Source organism: Pholcus phalangioides, unplaced genomic scaffold, assembly GCF_987345545.1.
Source record: "Pholcus phalangioides strain wild (caught in Gottingen) unplaced genomic scaffold, Ppha-v1.0 ptg000011l_1, whole genome shotgun sequence".
Classification (NCBI taxonomy): domain Eukaryota; kingdom Metazoa; phylum Arthropoda; class Arachnida; order Araneae; family Pholcidae; genus Pholcus; species Pholcus phalangioides.
Window position 1 is genome coordinate 18,313,154 of NW_028301604.1, and position 18,279 is coordinate 18,331,432.

At 32.5% G+C, this 18,279-nt stretch overlaps 1 protein-coding gene across 1 annotated transcript in view; it reads right to left on the reverse strand.

Moving 5' to 3' along the window:
- Positions 1-1,233: 1,233 nt before the first annotated feature.
- The window catches only part of LOC149080170 (glutamate-gated chloride channel-like), a 45,407-nt gene continuing 28,361 nt past the window's right edge, over positions 1,234-18,279 (reverse strand). The window contains exons 3-9 of the mRNA XM_089239205.1: positions 17,867-17,964; positions 16,061-16,128; positions 14,827-15,047; positions 11,562-11,644; positions 5,792-5,923; positions 2,693-3,063; positions 1,234-2,073 (exon numbers count right to left, since the gene is read on the reverse strand). Of these exons, the coding sequence (XP_089095331.1) occupies positions 1,900-2,073; positions 2,693-3,063; positions 5,792-5,923; positions 11,562-11,644; positions 14,827-15,047; positions 16,061-16,128; positions 17,867-17,964 (1,147 nt within the window). The 3' untranslated portion in view covers positions 1,234-1,899. The remainder of the gene's footprint in view (positions 2,074-2,692; positions 3,064-5,791; positions 5,924-11,561; positions 11,645-14,826; positions 15,048-16,060; positions 16,129-17,866; positions 17,965-18,279) is intronic.

Sequence of the window (18,279 nt, forward strand, 5' to 3'; positions counted from 1 at the left end):
TGTTTTTTAATGAATTAAAATGATAAAATTAATTGAGTTTTTTTAATTAACTTCTATACCCTAATCCTAATTTAATGTGTTAACGTGAATAACGCTATTTTCATATCTCACAAACAAGAGCTGATGGGGAAAACTAATGCCATATTCGTTTTCAGCACATGGAATACACATAAAATCAGTTTAAAAACCCTGGCACCAAAATCAATGTTGCGCAGTGTAATCATTTATTCAAATCAGGATAAATTAGGTACCTAAGCTCTTGTGTGATAATTCTCATTTATTACCAGATATTTTTACTCGAAATAGAAGTAGTCGGATGTTTTTTCAAAAATAAACTTTCATATTTGGAATGAGACAACAATTTTTCTCTTTTTTAGGATACGTATACGAACGAATTGTAAAGTAAATTAATATATTAAAGTTTTTTTATTCAGATATGGATAGTAAATGTTTGAACTAAACCTAATTGAGAGAGACCACATAGGCAAAACTAAATCCACTGAACTTGCTCAAGCCCCTTGTATATATACAAATACAAATACAAATACAACGCCACAACAGGCAAAATGCCCAACGAGGTGGCTGATAAAAAGATGCCCATAAAAATATGGTTGTCATATGTTTCAAAAATACAGCAACCCAATTAAAAATGCAATTAACACAAATTACAAACACTATATACACATGAAAAAATATTATACAATGCCCATAAAGAATACTTATGGTTGTCTTATTCTAAGAATGGATAGCTTCTCGATTTACCCCAACATGTTTATCGTATTTCTTTTTAAACGTGTCAATTGTGTTACAATTTACTACCTCCGGGGGTAAGCTATTCCATTTATTAACAACCCTATTGGAGAAAAATTCCCTGCGACACCATAACCTTGCATTGTCCCTCACCAATCGATACTGGTGTCCCCTTGTAAAAGCAGTCGATTGGCGGTGTACTAAAAGTTCATGGTCCATCCTATCCATCCCATTGAAAATTTTGAACACTTCGATCATATCTCATTCACCAATTCATTATTTTACTTGTACGAGTAAAATAATTTGATATGTGAAATGTACAAGATATTGCACTGAGATTTTTTACATACATTCGACTACGAATATTACATTTTGATGTTAAGAGTAATTATTATGGAATTTTGAGACGTAAAATTGTTTTGTGTGGTCAATACATTTTTCTTTTATCATATTCTGGAAAAACAAAGAATGAGATGCAGAATTGTATACTAAATACGTGCTTTAATGTATGTACAAGTAATGTGAAGGTATAATAGTTGAAAATACAGCTCTTTCAGTATTATTTATGCCCCATATGATTTATGAATTCATTTTTCCGGAGTTCTAAAACGAGTTCCTTCGACGTTTACTCAGATGAATGAAATACTGCACATTACACAAACGAATCCGGATAAGAGTATCACTAGCGGACCATAAGTCAACAGCTGATAGTGCTACTTCCCGTCGTTGTATGCGAGCCAATCAACTTGTCAGACGAACGTCATTATTCATGATCAGAGCCATGAGATTACAGTGCGTTGCCAGTTCATTTCGGTACCAAACTCCTCTTCCGACAGCAATTTCCTGTCTTAAACCACATAAACTGAAACTTTTATATCACTCACTTCAGATAAAAAGTACTTGTTTCAACCCGAGTGTCTTTTACACGATCTTAAATGCTTGACTATAAAAATAAAACAAGTAAATATGGTAGCAAAGTTTATAAAACAACATCATGTAGACGTATATCATTGAGTTTTTCTAGTTCGTATTCATCAACTCAGAAATAAAAATATTTTTTAAATATAAATGACAGTTGACGAGAATAAAACCATAAATATGTTGAGAAGTTAGTGCACAACCACAGAAAGATTAGGACGGCTGCCGTAATCACCGGCTCAAAATACTGCTGTCTCGACCTTTTATAAACGTGAGCCAAAATACACAGTTGAAGAGAACAAATGCTATCGGGAAAATCACTCGGAAAGTAAAGTCAACTCTTTTCGATGGAGGGATGTGTTCACTCACGTGCTTTTTCCATAAAGTCTTCACAGAAGTCGATGTCTAAGGAGATGATATGAGAAGTATTAAGTTCGTGAAATATAATAACGTATTAAGGAATCAAAAGTTTAAATATTATACACAATATAATAAGTAATTATATAATTAATACTATTAACACGTTTCTGTAATGGATAATAACTGAGACAATTTTATACGTGAAAATAATTGATTATTTCTGAAAATGAATGTTGATGTTATTTTCGAGTAATCGAATTAATGCTGTTCATGTGGAAACACCAGCGCATACGGGAGGGGGGGGGGGCTCGAATCTTTGACGAAGTAATCCGATTCACCAGAACCATCCGATGAATACACCAATCTTTTTTTATAGCATTGCTTATCCGAGTTTGCCGGATGCCTATCTTCTGGTTATTGTCAAATTCTGGAAGAACGCAAATTTTAGATCTGCATCCTCGAAAGCCTATCCCATAGCCTCATTCAAACTCACGAGATATTCGTTTTAATATAAATTTATTCGTTTTATCGTAGGTACTTGTGACTGAGTTTATATCGAAACTGTAATCAGAAAAATAGTGACAGTCACTGCAATAGCCACATTTGCTATAAAAATGTCATACATTTTTTTTCGAAAAAGTATAAAAATACTGATAATACTTACTATATGTCCACCATTTTCATTAACATATCCTTCTGAAATTCGGACTCTCCTCTCTCTCCTTGCTAACTGATTGACTAGAATGAACTCTAGAAATGCCGCAAAAACAAATGACAAGCTGGCAGCGGTCCATATATCTATTGCTTTCGTATATGATGCTACAGGTAGTGAACTGTGAACACCTGTAGTCAACATTACCATCATAAAAAGAAGTATCACCAAAAGTGAGAGTCGCAGAATTACGGCCTTTGGATCCAGCCAAAGGGACAACCAAGATACTGCTACCATGATAACAAACGGAATGAATATCTGAGTGAGGTAAAATCCATACTGACGTTTCATCAGTAGATTAACCTTCAAACAACTGTATCCTCCTTATATCAGAAAGAAAAGAAACAAAAAAGAAATTCAGTGCAAGAAATATACATATCACATCTCATCAATATTATACATATATTTATGTCTTCATAATTTTTTTCGCTATAATAAACAGATTATAATAAATAGATTCATTTTGTGTTTTATTCATCCTTAAAAATAATACGTGTTATGAATTTTGAACTTGATATGGGATCACCTAATTTATAACGATACAATACATTATATAAAATGAATAAACAGTTCTAATTACTGCAAGCTATTTGAATATAAGAGCAAAGTCAGTTATTGCAATATGTTCTTGAAAAAATATTTCGAGAGTCAGATGTATCCGTCTCTATGTATCAAACTTTTTTTTATATTCTTTAATATTTTTTATTTTAGTTAAGGAGAGCGAACAATGCTAGGACATCTTAATGATCATCAACATTCATAAAGTGTTCTGTATACAAAATATCTTTGATACAAAAAATATGAAAAATACCCAAATATTGTTTCATACGAATTCGAATATAAGAAATATAATCAAGATCTGAAAATGTATATTAAAAAAATAAAACAGGAGCACTTTTTAGGAATAAATTTAGGACATGTGAGAATAATAAGAAATAGCAATGGAAATGTATCAATCACAATGTTTTAAATAAAAATGTAAAGCACAATACACTTCCAATCTCTGACAGCAATAAAATACTAGTGAAAAAATTCAATGAGGACTTTATAACAGGAAACATAGAAGAAATGGAACTAGCTACAGACTGCGATTGTAAGGAGGAGCAAACAGTAACTAATTCTAACAACTCGGTGTATTTTTTCGAAATTGATAATAGTGAGATTGATGAGATTATAATAAAATTAAAGATTAACAAAGCAAGTGGATACGATCAAATAACCCCTAAGATATGGAAAATAATCGCACATTATCACATAGATTTACTAAAAAACCTAATCAACTCATCAATAATAATGGATTCTTTTATAGTTCATTAAAATATGCCATAGTACATCCCATATATAAAACAGGAGAGACAGATAACCTATTAAACTACAGGCTCATATTCTCCAATTCTTCCCATTTTTCAAAAGTAATTGAAAAGTGTATGAAAAAACAGCAAGCCATATCGAAAATTTTACACGATGGTTTTGGTTTTATACAGAGATTTTTCTATGCATAACTACGCAAATACAGTACAACCATTATGATTTTTAAATTCTCGATGAAGTAATGCTGACCTTTGGTAACAACATTAATCATTCAATTGTAACAATGCCCTCTTTAATCAGTTAGCACATTAAGTATACTTCAAAGAATAAAGTGTTATCAACAGCTTCTAATAAATTAAAGAAAATGGGGTAGAGGAAGAATGAAAGAGTAACAAAATGAGAAACTCTTTGCTGGAAAGAATTCTTGTTTTTTCCCACCAGAAACTGTTACGAAAGCTTGGAAATCTCTAGCGACGGGGGTAAGAATAATGCAGAGTATGCACCCATTCAAACATCTCACGCAATCTCACACAAAGCTTTCATTCGAATTTTCTGCAGGAAAGTTAAATGTCCCATTCAGCATTTTTCTCGGAGAAAGTTTCGATTTTCCCACTTGTGAAATGACCATAGTAGAACTGTGACATGAAATCAATACCTCATAAAAACCAAAATAGCGGCGATATTTTACTTTAAGAAAAGATCATTCTGACATTCACGTCATAGTCATTTTGTTACGTTATCTGTTACAAAGAATATTTCGGGAATAATAGCGATAAAAAAAATAAATTCATTTTTCGCTAATATATAAGGATTCACTTAAAATTCAGATTAAACTATTTTTCTCGATTCAGTATATCTAAATAACTAATTTGGGGGGGGGGGCTGACACTAAGAGTGGTGTAAGTCACACATTTTCAACAATTCTGACGTAGGTCTAGAAATGCAATCTAGAAGTGCTAAACTGTTTTGAAAGAAAAAATAAACCAAGTCTTCAATTGTTCGCCACTAGATTTTGAAATTACGAAATTTTTGACATACGAACCTATGACAACAATTCTACTTTTTAAACATTTTCCCCCTCAAAATAAGGATTAACTGACTTATAACACTCTGACTTTAACCCCTCCCCCCCCTCAATTGTCTAGAAACTGCAAGTACTAAGACAAAAAAGTTATGGAATTTCTGTTATCATCATATGTAGGAGAAAATTTTGAAATTTGACTTTATTTTTCATATAAAAATTGAATTACGTAAATAAATAGAAAAAGGATTCCACATGCTTTTCTTAATATTGAAATAACAATTGATGCGGAAAAATGCAAATTATACTACATAAATTTTCAATGTTTCCAAATTGAATGAAACCCATTTCCAAAGTGGATGAAACTTCTTGAGAGAGATGAGGTTGAGTCTGAAATATTTTTATATGTATCAGTGACAAATGTACTTTTGCGTTAAGTGTACCTCGGTTAACCGGGACAACTTTGTCAGTTTTTGAAAAAGATGATGTTGGTTTACAATAAGTAAATTTTTTTTTTGAGGATTTTTACTGATTTTTTCCCCGTTGCCAAAGTTGCCCCGTTCCCTGGGTGATTCCGAAATGATTTAACTTGGCAGTTGGAAGAAAAAAAGTAGCAAAGTTGTCCCAGTTGACTGTGTATTTATAATATTCATAGCTGATTTATTGTTTGTGTACATTATATGCAAAAAACAAAAAAAAGTTAGATAAAACTATGTCACCTTGGGCTATGTCACTACAATGTCCTGTAGCGAAATCCTCAAGAACGAAATTGGATGCATGAAGCATTGAATTGACTTGAAGTGGATTTCCATCCGCCCATACCAGCTCTATATCTTTGGTTGTATAGCCATCTTGCAACAGAAAAATCACATATTTAAAACGATTTTTGCAGGATTCACTTATTCACATTTAAAAGTTTCAAAAGCTGATACATGAACGTGAAGAAAACAGTATGGCCATTAAAATCTGATCATGTTTCATCATTGTACCAGTGATTTATTTCATAAAAAATATTTGTTGGATAATAAAAAAAACACAAAATATATAAAATATATGAAAGTTTCGGAAAGGTCGTTTTCTTTGTCTCGATCGATACCGAGTATGAATTGCGTGCGTAAAATATACGATATCCTCCCGGTTTTGTTCCAGCGATATAATTTCAAATCATTTCAAGTGACTGAAATGAGAATACTTACGTCTAAATTATACATAAAAAATGAATGAACCCCCTCAGAATGTAAAAATTTAAATTAACATGAAAGGAATAATTTTAATACGAAATGATGACGCCCCAAAGAAAAACTAGAATATTTCATATCCTTTTATCAAAATAAATTTTTGTTTCATCCGGAAAGAATTACAAGAGTTTTCCCGGATAGTAAATTCGTGATCCTTACGAATTATCTAGCGAAGAAAAAGGATTTTTGATGACGACTCACACTGAATATGATTCATTGAGAGTTATCACGAAATCTCTGAATTTTCTTTCCGTTATTTTTGATACTCTCATCTCCGATAGTTTAATTTCGAGATATCGTGTTGCCCTGATGTTTCTCTCTCGAATTAATAAAACGCTCTCTCTTTTCAGATAAAACTGATTCCACATAACTAATTGCTCTAACTCAGACAAATTCTTACAATGTTTTTATTCGCAGTTCGTATGTTTCCCAGACATCACATGAAGAAAATAGATTTCATAATAAATAGCTTCGTATTCTTTCTTTTAATCCGTTAATTTATGACTATTTATCCATCTTAACATCTAGATTTTTATACAGTTGTTAACTTAATACGAAATATAAGTAAAAAATATATCCAATTTCTCTTTTAGTTAACTATCAATGACCCACAGTAGATAATTAACTATTTTTAGTCCAATAGAAATTTATTCAACTCTCGAATGCGTAGCTTTGCGTCAATGCTAAACGTTTTATAGACGTTTACTTTGAATTGACTGGTAGATGTCCCAATTAAAACGATTTGTTTGTTGCAGAGCATATGCGACATGAAATTTCGCTAATTTGTTAGAGAATGTGTTTTGTTTGCATTTCTTTTTCTTTTACCTTAAAGTTAGCAACCTGATATTTTTTTGCTTACGATAGTTTGAGGCGCAAAGAAGGTAAGGTTTGGAATGTAATATAACTTCAATACATCTGTTTTATGGGTGATTTTTGAGGCTCTATACGATAGCTTTAAAGCCCTGTATAAGTAAAATATGAGATATATCTTTTTAATGAATTTTCAGGTTTTTTTATATACGTGTCCTAATCTATGAAAAAAATTATCAGCTCAAAAAAAAAAAGGAGTATTTAGTGGAAAAAACGTGTTACCTGACGGTGTGGAAAGTGACATCATTCTCGGATAAGTCGCCATCTGGTGGCAGTGCCTAACTCTGGCGTAAGTTAGGTCCGATCGTCCATGTACGGTCCCGTTCAGTGCACACGAGTTCCAAGGAAAGATTGAGATATCCGTTGCCTTTGTAGTCTAGTTGTCTACTGCGTTCACCCGGAAAGTGAAAGGACGTGGGTTCGATTCCTCGCAAGGGCAGTTGGATTTTATCTCTTTCCTAAATATATCTTCGCATCAGCCAACTGTTAGAAACCTTACGGATGTGTAACAGGTCCTACTAACTGTATGATGAGATGCCAAGGCAACGGCAAATATAGTTCATGTTATTTGTGAGGTTATATAATTCGAAAAAACTCACAATATAATACCAAAACTAACGACTCTTCCTAAAAGAGACGTGCTAAAGAGAAAAGATGTCACTCTCCTCTAATATGAGCGAAATGATAAGTCGCGAGACAGACATGGTACGCTAAGCGGATTCGTAAGAGTATGTCTAAATATCATTATTCAGTTTTTCCGAGGGATAATAAATAAATGCACCTGCCTGACTTTTGCTTTTCTTCTTTTTTCTCTGCTCAAGAACAAACCGGTTGTGACGGCAGTACAACAGGCTTCCACTATACAAAATCCAAAAGACACAACGCACGTCTCTTTGATGTACTGGTGGATTTTTGCAAAAACGAATTTCATTTCACGTCTCAAAAATCATTGCAATCTACCATTCCATTCACATCATATGAGAGCTCAGCGAATTGTTCAAGGACAATAATGCATGTGGCGCGACTTAGTAGACGTACCATGGTGATCCACCAATCGTTGATACATCAAAGGAGACTGCGTTATGTGGACGGCACGCAGCATTGATAAAATATTTCACTTTTCATATCTTTTCGAGCCAGAGCCGCACAAACAAAAACCAGATTAGTCCTATGATGTGTGCGAGCCTGATGAACATTGGTTACGGAATAACAGACACGTAACAAAAAAAAGCCATTTCACTATTGCTAATGTTAATTTATTTTTTTCATATATGATAAAATATAACGATATATATCGTGCAGTTAATTGTATAACCTTATATTAGCACGCATTAACTTATCATATTTCTTCATGAATTCATAAAATCCCAGTGACTCGATTCTTCACCGCAAATAGTAGTTGTCATCCTTCCAAAAATAAAAGTAGTAGCATCCTTCCAAAAATAAAAGTAGTAGCATCCTTGAAAAAATTCGAAACACTTCAATTTTATTTTGACCTATTTTCTCGTATATCAGAGTTGTGCTTGAATAAATGAATATATATTTTAGTTTCCATCTTAAAAAGAATAGTTGTATGTACCTTTTCGCGTTCAGAAATATCAATTACGATTAATTTCATATATTTTTAATTAATTCCGTTTTATGTAAATGATTTATACATGTTCACAAATTAATGACATTTAATTTAGTGAATTCACGCAAATGTTAAAAATTAATTAAAAATAGGTGCACGTGTCGTAACGAAAAAAAAATTTACTATTTTAGTGTTGGATTAGGTTTACCTTTCACAAGGGCAAACGTAGAAGGATAACATTTAAAAGAGCTCACTTTGATCAAAGTGCCACCTGGTTTATCAATAATAAAGTAAATCCCAATAATCTTAGAACAATGAACAATCAGATGCCAAATATTAAAATATTTGATAGGTTTTAAATTCAAAATCATCCCCGGTTATTTGCCATATCGTCAATGATATTGTCAATAATGCTCTGTAGTGCTATCAAAAACCTTATTCAGAAAATATTAATTTTCCTTTTTGGACTTATATTTTAATATTCGGCTGTGTGTGTGTTTTTTTCAAATGTAAGTCAATGATCGTCATGAAAGACTCAACAGAAATTCAAGCAAATTTGGAAAACATTCCACTGAGGACTAGCACTTTTACATTTTTGTAAATGATTTGATTACTTCTTCAAATGATTATTAGATATATACAAGAAATTATACAACTTAAATTAGATATAAAATTGAATACGGGTGATAGTAGAACTAGGTCGTGGGGTCTGGACCTCAAAAGGAATTTAGGTAAATCGTTCCTGCAGGTAGTCACAAGCCTACAGTTCGACAATTTTAACACCCTCCTCCCAAAAAAAAACCAATCTTCTGACCATGGTAGGGGTTTGGAGTATATTACATACTTCATATTAATTTAATAGCTTAGCGGGAAAATATTGACCGCATATAATTAAAGTTTTGGATATTTCACATTTAAAATGCACACAATTCGGAATCCAAATATACCGTAGTTTACATCGTCTATTGAGAGAGTGCTGAATATCCTCTTTTTGTTGTATAAAAGGCGTTTACCTATTCAACGAACCTGATATTTTCATGGAAAGAAAAATTCGAATTGGGTTGTGTGTGCCTCGTGATTACTTAGTCTGATTAAATGTCTAGTCAAAGAACCGAATTAGGAAGGAACGAGGGAGAAGCATACAATATTCAAAGGTTTGCGAGAAAGGGCCTCCTCCACCGAAGCAAATGAAATCAGAGCAAAATAAATTAGAAACTGCCGAGCACACACTGAGATTGGTGCTCTGGCATTTGATTGTTGTACCACTAAAGAGTTAGAGGTCAGTCACGAAACAGAAGGGAGCGAAATGAGAAATCTAATGAGTGCTTTTACGGCTTGGTTTTGCCAAATACACGAGAATTATCAATGTACTAAGATGAACTGCCGCTGAACCGAAAAAAAGTTTTTGGATCAGTTCTTCAATGTATAGACAGTGAGCGGAATGAATTGAAAATACCTAGTTCTTTTATCTACTACTATGTATATTCCAACGCATTCACGGATAACACAGGTAGAAGTGGTAGTATAAGAATGGGTACCGTAGAATTCAGCTATAGCTTCTTATAAATTTGATATCTTTTCAATACTCATACCAAATGAGTCGAACAAAAGAAGTTTCACATTCCTGAGAGAAAAAGTTGCTGAGATATATTTTTTTTTTAAAATTATGATTTTTATCACTTTCAGCACGTTTTCCGATGAAAGAATGTAAATTTCAGTAGAACAGAAATGGCAAACAAATTAAATAAAGATGTCGCATGTTTCAGATTTTCAACACCTTAAAATAAAGATAAAAAATTAAACATTAGAGATCAGTAAACTATTCATCTTTTGAGATTAGTTAACTTAACCCTTTGAGCTGCATTGAAGAAATCCACAAACCCCCTGTAAAATGTCATATCTTTTATAATTAAGTAGGGTTTCTTCAAATTTTCAGCAGGTGCAAAGTAAGGGGTATAGGAAAAAAGTGCTTCATTGAGAGAACAACTTTAAAAAATATGCGGGCTTGCTAATGCTAAAGTAAGAGAGTTTTCAGGAAGTGAAATATCTCGTTAATGCCGCTCAAATAAAAGATTAATTAAATAAAGTATTATTTTTGCCAGTTGAGACTCTACTGAGAGCTTGCGTATATTTATCATACCACTGCACCTCTTTCGTGAATTCTAACACAATTGACACGTTTAGCATGCGTGCTAATCGTGTTTATATATGAAAGCTATCCATATTTAAAATAACACAATCATAATCATTTTTCAATTATTAGTCTTTTCGTGATATGTGTCTTTATATTCGGATGCCGTATTTTAGTTATATTTGAAATATATATTTTTGTATATACCTCGTTTGGCAATTTGCCTGTTGTGGACTTTGTGTTTGCATTTGCATTATTTTGAAACTGGACTTCAGAAAGGGAAACCACATGTTTCCTGTATTTGTATTTCTGATAAATATATAAAGAACCATGTCTTTGAGCATGACAGCTTAGACTATTTTTCATTTTATATAATTTATGCATTTTCTATGATATGAAATTCCATGTCTTTTTCCTGAATTCATGCACTATTTTTCTTCCAAAATTCACTTTCTTGTTCACAGAAAGTCGAAAACAACACAATATAATAGTCAGATGTAAGTGCATGAAACAGAACATAAAATTTGCGAAGAAGTAAAATGTAAACACGTGCTCGCGAAATAGACACATAGTGACAACATATGACGACAAAATGAATGTTTTTCAGAAAACTCGAAGACATCAAAGGGAAGTTCCGTGTGAGGACGAATTCAAATCAATTTAAAGTTTATACTCACAACTTTCCAGTTCAAAAGAGCAAGTCTGTCTATCGAATGGGAAATATTTGAAATTCATAGGACAGTGCAACTTCAAAGTCAATCTGAAAGGCGAATGACTAATGTTATTTTATCCGAAGAAAATACTTCGCAACATTGCAAGCAAACAAAAATGAATTGTAATCAAAACACGGGGAGAAATATGGAAATAATGATGGTGTTTATTATAGGCTACTACAAATGAATCGAAATTTATATATACGTACAAGAATTGTGGAACAGATACTAAAATTTTCCAATGTCTTAAAGTGATACAAATAACAATAAAATACTATAAAAATTAATTTATTATAAAGAAGTACTTGCAAGCAAACATTGAAAATGCCATGTCATGTTAGCAGAACTATCTAAGTTCAAATGTTTTGTTTCTAACAAATTCTAAGATGATTTAAAGGTTAATAATACAAAATTGCAGTCATGGATAAAATGTTTCAGACAAAAAAAAAATTCGTTTTAAATAAGTTTTAAAATTAAATGATATATGAGTAGAGTCATAAAAAAAATAACTTACGAATGAATCGTCATCGTTCTTTCATGTGGTAATTTAATATTTTTCGGCATATCTTTGTAGATAAAGACGGGTATTGATATGTCGAAAATATTTTTGCATGGTATAAACAACTTTTAAAAGAATATACACCCTCAATATTTTAGAAATGATGATCTTCAAAAAATTTTTTACAAATTTGAACTGGGGGAACAAAGAAATTATATAAATGTGTCGAAAAAGTCAAAGCTAACTTTTTAAAAAAAACACTACTGATGTAGTATAAAGAACCATCGCTACGCAGATTAAGTCTAATGAAATGATATGGTAGAAAAACGATAAATATATGAAAAGTATTATAGGAAAATAAAAGGCTTTAATTAATTTCGATTGCATCAAAAACATATTGACGCATTTTTTCTTTTAAATTAGTATTTTGCGATATAAGAATTTTTAAATATGTAAGATGATAATGAGTAAATGGTGCAGAGTCATTGTAGTGAAATTTTGTTAAAACTCAAAATATATTTTTTCTGGAATAAAGAAATGCAAGATACAAATATTATATGTGTTGTAAAAAGCCAAAAAGTCAAGCAAAGACAAAGTCTTTGTGCATAAAAAATTTGAAGTCATAACAATTTAGTAAACTGTGTGCATATTTGCAGTTTGAAGGAAATAGAATAACTCTTATTTTATTATAATAATACGAAATAAAGTAAAAGAGCATCAGCACTTGAGATGCGTAGTTTACAAACATTTTATTTGCGATGGTTCACCGTTAGGTGTTGTTTTCCTCATCATTCTCAAAACAACGGTGAACTTTTACAAACGCATCCCAATGCAATTTACGAGAGTGTATCTGAATAGTTCCTTTAAAATTTGACTCTATAAAATGCCTTGATGTGATAAAAATAAAGAGTTAAGAGTTACAAAAGAAAGTTTAAAAAAGTTTTTCTTCAAAAATATACAAATAATACATAAAAGTTTTTTTAGAAAATTGCAAATACGTAAAATATAATACTCAGTTTGAAAAAAAGTTACTAGAGAAACAGTAAAAAAAAAGAGTTTATCTCTTGAATTTTAAAAAATAATGCTTTATAGGTTGAATTATTTTCTGTGTTATAGAGAGCAATCCTCAATTGCATTGGCTAGAAATGGCTAGAGAATGTAATTACTATCTTCGTTTCAGGCGTATGTAAAATGTTCTCTGGGAGGAACTCTTACATCTCTCTCCATTATTTTTTTATATTTTTCGAATAAGTTTGTGCATGGCAGCAGACTCTGAAAGTTGTAAGTCAAACTAGAATTTAATTCTTGTATTTCATATATGAACGTAAATTCTTAAATGGAGCTAAAAGGAACACGATTTGTCCACATCATCGGTTGTCCTCAAGGGAGGGGATCGAGCTGTCCACGGTAGCACTGTTGAGCCGGATAATTAAGATCCGATCGGGTGTTAAACCTTCCGGGTACAGGTTTGGAGCTTCACTCGGATACCTCTTCAGCTTCACTGGTTTATTCTAGAGCGCGCCTCGTAAATTAAAACTTCAGGATATTTACCCTCAAAATTTCCGTTACTAATTCATCCCAACCTTTACGGTGGAACAAACTATCGTTTCGCGGGTAGTACTATTTGTCTCCAGGTGACGGCAGAAATCTTAGACAAGAAGATCGATGTTAATAGGTTGGCGAAGAAAATGTTCTCACATGCATTTTACCATATCAAGGATTTGTGGAAAATGTTTTCTAATTTAGTGTTTCGTGTGAGAATTTTCGAATACGCTCCAATTTATTAGTCTCGACGCAGATATGAGCTTGAAAAATATACGAATATACATGTTCACAGACACATATTTTACTTTCAGATGAATCACTATTTCTTTTCCAATGCTGATAGATTGCAATCCAGTACAAAATCTTAGGCCTAACGAAAGAATGAATTACCAATCAATACTTCTCTATTAATAAGTAATACGACAGCATCAGCTGATTTTCGGCTAATCGCATTGAAGTTGGTATTGAACGGAAATAAAAAAGATTAGACACACAAAATAACTTTTAATGAAGTCAATTCTATTAATTAAGATTCTCGATATTGAGAAGAGGAGTCGCCTTATTTTTTTAGTTTTAGAAATAGTTCGTATGTATTTCTTTCTGGACTGTTTGGTTATTGGTGTGATGAATGTCAATCCGCAAAAGACTATCGAGCAGCCAATTATATTCGCGGTAGTTTATTGTTGTTACATTTTTCATATAGCCTGTTCGTCGGTTGGCTGACGTTTGTCTAGTAAATGCGACTTAATTCACGTTTAGAAAGTTTGCGAAAGCGTATTCTTTTTTTTCATTATCACTCTTTCTCGAACGAGATGACTTTTGAAAGTAGATAAATTACTTTGTCTCGCGGTTGACTTTTCAGTCATTCGTTATTCATTTTCATTCAAAGTTATGATTTGCACGTTCTCTCTTGTTGGGGAATGTTACAAAGCAATAATACACAAAAAATAGATATTCATAAAATACCTTTGGAAGGTAACCTTTTGGTTCGTTCGTATAAATGTATGAATTTAACTCTATAAGCTCTACTCAATGTGTAATTCCTATGTGTTTTTTCTAATATCTTTGGTTAAAGTACAGTATTATATAAGATATAAGATCTTAAAATGTTAGACTAATGACAAGAAAGTGTTTCTGACATTGAATAAAATGTTGTGTGCCGGTAATAAATCTGAAGAAACTTACCTGGTACTGAAGAACACCATGCCATGTGGATATATGCGAACGAACACATTCGGCCTTTGTACGTAGTGGTATTTTCCTTCCCTCTCGTTGAAAAATAGATCTGGAGTCCAAATTTTATTCACTACCGGTAATGGAATGCTTTTCACTATTCCTTCTGGATCTGGGTATCGTAGCCGTGGATCAATCCAGGTCTGTCTTAAGTACATTTGTACACTGAATTCCTAGAACACATTATTGTCATGCATGAAAAAGAACGTTGAACATACATAAGGGGTCATTCAAGTATTACGTCAGCATCGATGGGGGAGAGGGGGTTTCCGATTTGCTGACTTTTGAGACAAGGGGGAGTGGGGGGGGGTTGAATGATGCTTACGTCATCAACCACCCTTTATGAAGATGTGATATATTCTTAATGGCATCTTATTCGGTGCGCCAAAAACGGAAAAAAAACCTTTCGATAGTTATTGGGCAACTGAACTAACATTCTCCCTATTGATAAGTCCCCTACTTTAGTGATCTCTAAATGTTTCACAGATCTTTCAAGTGCTCAGGAAATGTGTCCGGGCCGCTTAAGTGCTCTGGAAACGGGTCTGGGTAGCTTAAGTGCTCTGAAACTGTGCCACATGTTACTCAAGGGATCTCTAAATGTGCCAAAGATCATTTAAGTGTTCTGAAAAAAAAATGTGCTACGGGTTCATTTTTACAAAATTAGGTTTGGGGGGGGGGGCAAGCCACATTAGATCCAGGGCCACATTTGGTCTGCGGGTCAAAAGTTTACCATAAAAGTTTACCTTAAAGGGCGGGTCGCAATGAATTTTTTAAAGAGAAATTTTGAGTTCTTACCCTTCCCAGATAGCATTGAAATCAACAGAAATACATTATAATAATATGTAAAGGTATTTTTTTTTCGTTTTTCGAAATTTTAATTTAAAAAAGTAAAACATATTTTTTGCATTAAAAATTTTTTTTTTTCGTCTGGGGGGAGAGGCGCCCCCTAAGCCCCCCTCCCGCGTAGGTTTCTGATCCCACCAACATGCGTTAGGAGGTAGGGAGCAGTGCTAACGAAATTTTTCTGACAAGGGGGAGGGGGTCAGTGTTTTGCTGACCTTTGCTGACAAGAGGGTAGGGGGTCAAAAATGGCTAAAAAATTGCTGACGCAATACTTGAACGATCCCTAAAGAACAAAAGAGATACATGAAAAACAAAACTTTTTTTTTTGAAATATCATGCTCACCATCTTGAAATCGTTGATATCATAGATATCAGAGATGAATATATTCACTCTAACCCGAGTAGGGGAATCTAGCGAAGGAAAGAAATATATCAGGCAGTGTGGTTAAAATTTTAACATCCACGCAATAACTATGTAGATAATTTCGAAAATGTTATTGAGTATTATAAAAGACATTTTCATTTTCAAAAAGAACTTATGAAAATTTACCGTAGTTACTTCATGTGTGGTAAATGCGATTCATTACAATAGTCTAAAATATTTGTTTTTTAAGGATCGATTTCCTTATCTCTCATTACGTGCTCACACATAATAATTTATTTTTATTTACATTTATTTACTATCACTATACAAAATAATGCGGATTGGATATAAATATGGTTGTGTTTATTTATATATTTTATTCAAGAATACATCAAAGTTAAAACTCCTCTTTCGAACATATTTTCATCTTTTTTTCACAAGATCAGGCACATAATTTCTAGTTAAGGTGGATTTGAATGATTGTGCTAAATTTTTTTGGATATTTAAAATCGAAGTCTATTGAATTCGTCCTCAGATGAGATATAATGAAAGTATACTAAATAATCTTAATTCGGAGAGATAAAATCACTTGATCTTATCGTTTTCATACATGAAGATGATTTTTATTATTCGTACAAATATAGTTATTCATATTCACAGAACTTGTTTCAGTTTCAGGTGTGTAACATAAAAGATTTTCCGAATGGCGAACAAATTTACATGCTTGAAAAAGTATGAATACAAATAGCAAAATAACAAAAGAATTCTAAAAGTTATTTTGTTTTATCACATATTTTTGGCAGTTTTACTCGCAAAGTATTTTAACTGTCTACTGTCCTAGCGCTGGTATGATCGATGGTGAGAATGATGTAGTTTTCTCATTCCAAATTCAGTCACAGGCTTATTTACTTCGCTCCTGTGTTTAAGAACGTGCTTCGAATTTACCATGAAAATTTGTCTTCTTTGGATATCTTTTTTTCTCACAGTCACCTATATTCATATGTTTTTGGCAATGTTCCAAAAGACAAGTGAGCAAATTTGAAAAAAAAAATTCCTTGAGCAACTTATGTCAGAGATTTTCCTCTACGGCGTCACTTTGTATAATATAGAGATGAAGATTTAGAAAAAAAAATAGTATATCGCGTGGAAGAACCACAATTTCTTTACATTAGGAACTGATTTCAACATGGTAATGAAAACTTATATGCACTTGATTTATCATACCATTTTATGTCTCTTATGTATAAGTGTTTTCATTTTATCTAAATGACAGCGAATGGCAACGAAAATATATATATTATTTCCAGAATAATTATTCACTGTAATCTAAAGCTAGCTTTTCTAAATAAACATAAGAAATTACTTCATAAAAAGCAATGGACTTGGTCGTGAACCGAGAAATGATTGTGCTGCAATTTATAGTGAAATCAACACCAAAAACCGAAAAATCGATACTGTAATCAACTTGGCGAGAAAGAGCCGGTGGGAAATCAATATCGTAGAGTAAGAATCGATTGAGAAAAGGCATCCTAGGTCCGAAAATAGAATAATGCTGTTTATTTTATCTTCCAAAGATTCACATTCTCACACAATTTTTGTTTTTTATAACCTACACAAAAGATACGAAACTAACTTTCTTGAACGCATGCTTCATCCACGGGAGACATTAATCAGAGAAATTGTGAATTATTTGGTATCATAAATTTCGCTCAAATTGATAGATAAAAAACTACAAATGGAAATGGTAAAACGATTTGAAGTTTTTTAGCAAAGTCTCATATTTACCAGCACTGCCTATAAGATGTGGCCTCAAGTTTGGGTCGTACGCTCTGAGTAACTTTTCTGTAATACTTTTTTCTAGTTGAACCATACTTCCACTAACTCTGTAATAAAGAAAAAAAAAACATTTAGGAAATAATAACACAATTATGGGAATCGTATTAAGCAAATCATATTTAATCAAGTAATAACTCTGGTGAACAAAAACTTTTTTTGCTATTTTAATAAACAGATTAAGGTTTTGAAACACTTTTTCAACGTGAGTGGAAACGGGTGATATCAATAAAAAAAGTAAGTACCATTTTGAGATATAATAACTTTTTTATTAGATCAGGGATGACCAACCAACGGCACGCGTACCACAGTGCTACGCGAACGCTTTTCAAAAATTAACGAAGTTCTATTCCATTTTTCAATCG